Here is an 8,595-nt window from a genome sequence, read left to right on the forward strand (position 1 = left end):
TCAAACCCTGGTCCCTGCATCTGCCTAAGCAGGCACTTTAATCTGCTGAGCTATCTGGCTGGCCTTCCATGGTTCTTAATAGTTAATACTCAGATGTATGTTCGTATGTATTTGATTTGATATCTGATGGGATCACAGATAACCCAAAGAAAAGATCTCAGATGGCATTGATAACTTTAATAGTGCCAGCAGAAATCCATTGTATTTCTAAAGGTCTAGGTCCAGATTTGTCAAATGCCCGTCCTTGTCATTTTTCACATGGACAAGATCTAGTCATACAACCAAGCCAAGTTTCACTGGAAAATATACTTTAGTGGACATAGTATAAAGAGTGTATAGTATGGATATATAAAAAGTTGAAGAGGGGTCTGGGGAGATAGCTAAGTGGAATAAGTGCTTGCCTGGCAAGTGCAAGGTCCTGAGTATGATCCCTGGTAACACACACACACACACAAAAGTTGAAGAATATGGCTCATTACCATAATCCATTTTGCCCTCTGGCCACTGTCTTGGATCATTTGGATGTGGTATAGAAATGGAAGTTCTGCCCTGCTTCCATTGTGAGAAAGTTAAATTTATATTCAGAATGGATGCAGAAACAACTGTGTTTCCTGGAAAATTGACACGTAACCAGAAAATAAGTGCTGGTCATTACCATGGTGATACCCACTATTGACAATGAAAAAACAATAAAAATGATACAGAAGGTTATGGATTGTGTCCAGTTGTTCCCCTGAAACCTCATGCAGTCATTGGGGCAGGCTTCTAGAGTTTGTGATTAATTCATGATCCAATGCAGGGATTATGGATGTGATTACTATACCTGCCCTGAGGCAGATATCCTGAACACAATATAAGAAAGGGAAAGAGGCTTGCTCTCTACTGCTGCTGCTGCTCCTCCCTTTTTGCTCGTGCTGTTTGCTGTTTTCCGCCACCATGAACTGCTGTCTTCTGCCATGTGCCCACCCTGTCCTTGAGCTAACCAAGTATAGACTGAAGACTCCACAAACAGTGAGCTAAATCAACCTTTCCTTCCTAAATTTTGGTTGTCAGGTATTTTGTCCCAGCAACGAGTAAAAAGTAACTGGCAAGCGCAAGGTCCTGTAGTAATATTAACAATGAGTCCTGGATAGTTGTATGAAATACATTTTAAATTTGCTCATTTAAAAAAAAATTGTAGCACTTGATGTGTCACTATACGTCTTTTAGGTCTGGACTCTTGATTAGACTTAGGATGAACATTTTTGACATATGTTCTCATGAGTGATAGTGTGAAGTTCATTTTTTATCATGCAAAAAAAGCTTATAGTCTGACACTGTCTTACTATTTGTGATTCTTGGTTTGATCATTTGGTTCAGATAATGCCTGGTTGGAAAATTAGGGAATAACCCGAGTGATAAATAATGTTTGTTTTGTTCCACAAAAAAAAAAAAAAAAAAGTTTGTTTTTAAATAATTGACTTGGATACATAGATTTATTTCAGTGTATTTGACATTTTTATTTTTGATGTTCATATTGTCCTATACAATTATTAGGTAGTCCAGTATTATTTTAGACACTTAGGGAAGCATTTCAGTTCTGTCCAAGTAAGGTAAATAAAAGATTCCAGGTAGACTGTAGAACTAGCAGTGATTTTTCAGGTTTTAATTCCTAAATCTGGTAGGCATTTGTGTTTTCTAATTCTAGATTGCTTTTTCAAAATTAATACATGAGCTTAGTATATGCATTTTCATATATAATAGCTTGACCTCTATTTTAGATTTCTTCACAGAGTAAATTTACCATTCTTGTTTATCATCAGTGATTTTGCCCAACTATTGTTATTTTGAGGCTCCTATTACCCTGTTTTGTTTTTAACACAATTATTGCCAATTAAAGATGATTTTCTAGATCAGTCAGAGTTTGGTAAAAACAAAAATAATAAATACATATCTAGGTGTTTTAAGTAGGATAGATTTAATACAAGGAATTATATTGTATTGAAAATTTTGGAATTGTCACTGGATGGGGTCCAAGCAGGTACCCCCAAGAAGGAATAGAGACATCATCTACAGAAAATTAGAATTTCAAGACTCTCAAATGAATTAAATTCAGTTAAGACTGAATTTATACAACTAAAACCTGGTCCATAACCAATAAGATCCCTAAAACTTCAGCTCAGACAAATGCAAGAATTATAAGGATAACATTATTATATAAGACATGAAAGAGACACCTCCTGAAGTTGAACTCAGTATCATTATGATATGTGTGGTACCAGTGATAGACCTCTGGGCCTTAACTTTCAGCTATATTTCAGTCTTTTTTAAGTTTTGATTTTGAGACTGTGTCTCACTTAGTTGCTAAGTTACATAGGCTGAACTCAAACGTGTTATTCTACTGCCTCAGTCTCCCAGATTGCTGACATTGTAGATGTGTACCAGCATATCTGGCAGTATATGGTTTTATAGTAAATTTTTCCCAAGTAGAAGTACATTCTTAATAATAAAAAGTATAGCATAATAGAAAACTAATATTTATCCCTTTTACTATCATTATGAACTAATACAAGGAATTATATTGTTCATTATCATTTGTGCTACATGTACTTTTATGTGCTATATGACTGTACATAAATCTTTTTCTTCTTACTGCTTCCAACATACTCTTTGGGAATTGGGCCTGTAGCTCAGTGGTAGAATGTGGTTTCATCTCAGTACTGAGAGCAAACAAAACAAGAAAATTCAGCCTTTGGCACTTTGATTGTGATGTGTTTTAGTGTGGGTGTCTTTGTGTCTTACCTGAAACTTGTTGAGCATAATTACGTCTTCTGATTTTCTTTGTGTGTGGATGTGCACTAGGAATTGAACCCAGAGTTTTTTCTCCTCCTCCTTCTAAGACAGGTTTTCACCATTTTGTTAGGGTGATCTTAACTTCCTGGAATGAAATGATCCTACCACGTGCTGAAACTATAGGCACACAATAACATTTCTGGCTTGAATTTCTTGAATATGTAGATTATCTACTTTTTATCAAATCTGGAATGTTTCTGGTCCTTCTTTCTTCTTTAGTATTTTTTCTGCCCATTTTTTCCTTTTCTCTTTGCTGGTACTCCTACTGTGTGTATGTCAATATACTTGAGTGTTACACCTATCTTTTAGGCTTTATTCATGTTTTTTCATTTTTCTTTATACTTATAATAGTTGATAATTTCAAGTGAATATTTTTAAGTTCTGTTGATTCTCTCTTTGTGCCCAGATTCTCTAGTTAATTTTTCATTTCAGTCATTGTAGTCTTCACCTCTAGAAATTCCAATTGATCCTGTTTGGAATAATTTCTCTTTATTGTCATTTTCTATTATAAACTTTAAATTAGTAATTGTTTATAACATATAATAATGACAATTTTGGGGGATCATTACACATACATATTATATCTTACCATTTTTAATCCCTCTTCCTATAGTCTATTTTTTTGACACTTTTTTTTTTTGTTTTTGGCCTTGTGACATAATAATAACTGACAGACTTTGTTTACTGAGCCTGATGTCTGTCTTTACTTACGGGCAGTTTCTGTTAATTTTCTTCTTTTTTAAAGAATATTTTTTTCTTCAGTAGCCATGTTTTGTTGTTTCTCTGTGTACAACTTTTATGGAAGGTGGAGTACATTAGTTGTATGATATGAAAACTCTGGAAATCAGATTATCCTGCCTTATGGTTACTTTGTTCATTTCTTTTCAATAAATACCTAGGAGCAGAATTAATGGTACATTTCCAAAGAATTGCAAAATGGATTTTTCCAAATTACTGTGTGATTTTGTGTCCTATTCAGCAATGTAGGAGAGTTCTAATCTTGTATACTCAACATTTCTTAATACTGTCTTTTGGATTTTAGCAACTTTAGTATGTAGAAGTGATATTGTTTGCTTTGTATTCCCCTATTGACTAATGATATTAAGCATTTTTGATGTTTTATTCATTCATGTATATATCTTCTTTGGTTATCTTTCTGTTAATCTTCATTGTTTTGAATTTTTTAAAATTCAATTTTCTCAATTGTTATGTTCTGATTATAAATCTTCCAATTAGAGAGGTTTTGTAGCAATTTTTTCCCAGTCTGTGATTTCCCCTTTTTTTTTTTTTTTGGCAGAACCAGGGATTAAACTCAGGCCCTTGCACTTGCCAGGGAAGCGCTTATTCCACTGAGCCATCTCCCTGGTCCCTGATTTGCCTTTTTATTTTCTTTAGTGTCTGTCAAAGGGCAGTTGTGTTTCTTTTTGCGGTTATATTTTATTTTATTTTTTAAATTTTTATTATTATTTTTTAATAACACACATACATTCTTTTTTAAAAATTTTATTTATTTGTGTGTGTGTGTGTGTGTGTGTGTGTGTGTCCAGCTCAGCCCACCAGGGGGCGGGGCTGGCTGGCATGTGGTGCTGGGGGATTGAACTGTGGTCCCTGTGCTTTGCTAAGCTGGTTCTAAGTAGGTGCTTTAGACCACTGAGCCATCTCACCAGCCCTGCGGTTATATTTTAATGTTTACTTAATCAGGTCACAAATATGTCTTTTGTAGAGCAACAATAGAAATGTAATGAAAGTTATATGTTTATTTTATTTTATTTTTTATTTTTTGTCTTTTTAAATTTTTTATTTTATGTTTGCAGAACCGAGGATTGAACTCAGACCCTTGCGCTTTCCAGGGAAGTGCTTATTCCACTGAGCTGTCTCCCTGGCCCCAATTTTTTGTCCTTTTGAGACAGGGGCTTGCTATGCAGTTCGGGCTGGCCTTGAGCTTACTTTGTAGGTCAGGCTAGTCTTGAACTTGCATTGATCCTCCTGCCTCAGTCTCCTGCATACTGGGATTATAGACGTGTGCTACCATGTCCAATTGTCATATGTAGTTTGTATCTATGCTAAAAAATTATAAAGATGTCAGTGTAATCAATTTTATTATGCTAATAGACTAGTTAAGCAAATAATTATAATTAACATACTAATATAAATGATATTTAAGCCAGTCTATCAATAGAATCATTTAATAAAATTACTGAATGAGATAGTATTACACAATTAGTGAGATAGTATACATTTTAATTTTTATACTAAGGCTTACGTGTTATGTAATTTATACTTACAGCACACTTTAACTCAGTTGTATCATATTTCAAGTACTTATTTGCTAATATGTCTAATGACTAACAAATCAGACAACATAGATCTACAAGTTTTGTATTTTTACTTTAGGCCTAATATTTTCAGTTAGCTTTTATAAAGAGTACAAGTTTTGAGTTGAAGTGCAGTTACTTAGATACAGTTGTCTTAAAAACTTTTTAATAAAATTGTTCTTGGCAGTTAGGAACCTAGAGATTTTGCTGAACTCCAAATCTCAATATTTAAACACACTCTTTATAATTGTTTTCATTGTCTTTATATTGTAATAATAAAATATGTATAATGTAAATTTACTTTATAATTAACAGTTTTCAAATGTTATGTTTAAAATGTGTAGAAGTGTTAGCTGTTTAGTGTCTTGACTTTATTCAGAAAAATATTTGAGTTTAAAATACATATAATGCTATTTACATTTTAAGCCTAACCTCATTTCTAAAATTATAAAGTGTTTATTTACTTTGCTTTCAGGCGTGTACTGGCATTGAGAACATTGATGAAGCTATTACATTGCTTGAACAAAATAATTGGGATTTAGTGGTAAGTACTTTTTAATTTTTCTACCCATATTCAGATTTCATGAATTCTTGAATATCTTTTAATATGCTTGCAGATGGGTCAGTTTACTATAGCCCATCTATAACTTGTCTGAATGAATATATTGTTAATTTCATATCCTAGATATGAAGTCCTATTTAGTTCAATAATAAATTATTATGAGTACTTAGAAAATTGAAGTGATTTTTAAAATTGTTTTCTTATTTTATTGTGCCTTATGATTTATCTTCCCACGTAGTATTTTTGTGGAGATGTTTGGAAGGAGAGAAGTCAAACTTGCCTGTCTAAGTAACTCTTTGATATTTCCCCCTCCCTAGGCCTCTCTCTGATTATTGTGCTCCTCTAAAGTCATTAGAGAAGTAGCATTTTGCTGTGATTTCTATATGAATTTAAGGTAATTTGTCACAAAAAGGTGGCATAGTTTAATTTTTTTTAGTTCTTTTTGGGCAGTAACTTGAAAGGGACAACACAGCATAGTACTAAACAATCATCTATTGCAAAGCAAACTAAAAATAAATTATATTTGAAAAATACTGGTTGTGTTAGGATGACACAGATGTCTTGAAATGCTAAAGAAAATTAAAATTACAATTTTGAAAAAGTGCTAGTTTTCAAAATTCAAAATTTAAAATATACTTGTAGAAGTAAAATTAAATACGTAGATATAACATGTACTTAGGGAGTTCTTAGTTATCTGTGTGCTTTGTGCAGTTCTATGACTATTAATATTTTTTAATGTTAAAAAGATTTTCAGCTTATAAAAGTAATAATGGTTATTATAATAAAATAAGGAGGTAAAGAAATTTTAGAAAAACACATAGTTTGAGGTTCCCTAATAAAAAACCCCTCAAATCTGACATGCTTCAAAATTTGGGCACCTACATGACATGCAGATGTTTTGGATTTTGGAACATTTTGGATTTCAAATTTTTACATTAGGGATGCTCAATCAAAAAGTCTGTGAAAAACCCCAGAATCTGACAGTCTGAAATATTAAAATATGCCAGGTCCTAAACAATTCAAATAAATGTTGCTCAGCCTGAAATGATCATTTGTCCCATTACTCAGAAATACTTGTTTTGAAATTTTAGGTATATTATTCCAGGGATATAATTATGATATTAAACTTTTTAATACACAAATGAGAAGATTTTGAATCTATTTTAAATCTGAGTTTTTCATTTAACATATCATGCATATTTTCCTATCTAACCGTGGCTGTTCATCATTTAAAAAAGAAAAAGTTTGCATTTTGTAGTTATAGCATAGTTTTACCTACCATTCTTTTTTTGCCCTACCATTTTATGTTGTTGACTATGTAAGATTTTTGCAGTAGTTTGCTGTTGGAGACATTATTGTAGAGAACGTTCTTGAACATAAATACTGCATATTTAGCTTATTATTTTCCTAGAAGAAACTGAATAAATATGCAGTTGAACTTGTGAGTCAAATTACATACATATTTTTAATATTTTAGATAATTTGAGCCAAATGTACTTCCAGGGTGGTTTCATTAACAGATTTTTACCAACCAAGTATACTTTTGACATAGTCATTTTTGGTAAAATATTGCTTCTTTATATTTGTGTTTTAGCACTTAAAGAACATTTAGAAATATTTATATAGCCTGCTTTAAATCCATGTTTTTAATAAGTGTGGTGTGTGCCCAAAATTCATATTAGGTGACAGCACCATGATTTCTAAGTGAAGAATGGGAGGAAGAAGCAGCAATTTATTTGTAGTGATATCTACAAGCTCCTTGTTCTGAAACTTAGTTTTGCAATAGCAAGTGCATTGTTTTAGTTTGTATATTTTGGAAGTATTTTTGGATAGAGAAAAGGAAGATTGTAGAGTAGGAGTAGTAAATTACAAGTCTGTAATGTGGGAATCACCAGTTGGGACATAGATGTAAATTCTTTCCTTAGCTCTTTCTTACTGGTCCATGCTCATTAGTTTTAAAGGTTAAAACACTTACAATGAATTTCCTTCCTTCTTTCTTTCTTTCTTTCTTTCTTTCTTTCTTTCTTTCTTTCTTTCTTTCTTTGAGATAAGGTCTTGCTATGTAGTTCAGGCAGGGTTTGAACTTATTACATTGTCTAGGCTGGCCTTGAACTCCTGGTGATCCTCCTGCTTTAGCCCCTGAAGTGCTGGGATTATAAGCATATACAATGCTCAGTTTAATATTGAATAATTGGATGATAAATTGCTATTTCTGAGTTAACTGAACTGCAGTCTCCCATTGGAATAAATAAAAGCATTAAGCTTGCTTGCTTGCTCATTCTCTTTTTTTAGTACTGGCACTCAAACTCAGAACCTTGTGTGTGCCAGGCAAGCACTGTGCCACTGAGCTGTATCTCTGGCCTTAAGCTATCTTTTATAACATTCTTCAACTTGACTTCTTTTGAAGTGTATCTCCTAGCTGGCCTTTCTTTGAAATATCTCACTTTTATTCACAATAAAGATTTGTTGTGCTTTATAACTGCCTTACTCTTTAAACTTTTGAATTTCTGTTTTTATATATCACTCATGTTATGATAAAATGTTTTAAGAATGAAACTTAATTGTAGTGGTGAATACCTGTCATCCCAGCAGTCAGGAGGGTTGGCCAGTAGGATTATGAATTTAGGGTAGCCTAAGCTACATTGGGCAGCCTGGACTGTGTAGTGAGATTCTGATTCAAACAACATCATCATCAACAACAAATGATTGAAGAAAAAAAGAAGCAGCTTGAACAGTGCATTAAATTGTTAAATCTTTTATTGAAGTTTTTATACAGTAGTCTCTGTTTTGCCCGTACATTGTATTTTGTGCTTCTAAATTACTATTGCCTTTGGTCTGCATTTAATGGGCCTTATGGAACAGTTTGTATTAAGTTTTTAAAGAATT

At 32.7% G+C, this 8,595-nt stretch overlaps 1 protein-coding gene across 1 annotated transcript in view; it reads left to right on the forward strand.

Moving 5' to 3' along the window:
• Faf1 (Fas associated factor 1) overlaps positions 1-8,595 on the forward strand; it is a 424,408-nt gene that overhangs the window by 41,101 nt on the left and 374,712 nt on the right. The window contains exon 2 of the mRNA XM_004639141.1: positions 5,623-5,691. Within this exon, the coding sequence (XP_004639198.1) occupies positions 5,623-5,691 (69 nt within the window). The remainder of the gene's footprint in view (positions 1-5,622; positions 5,692-8,595) is intronic.

The sequence above is a fragment of the Octodon degus genome, unplaced genomic scaffold (assembly GCF_000260255.1).
Source record: "Octodon degus isolate 3935 unplaced genomic scaffold, OctDeg1.0 scaffold00107, whole genome shotgun sequence".
NCBI lineage: Eukaryota > Metazoa > Chordata > Mammalia > Rodentia > Octodontidae > Octodon > Octodon degus.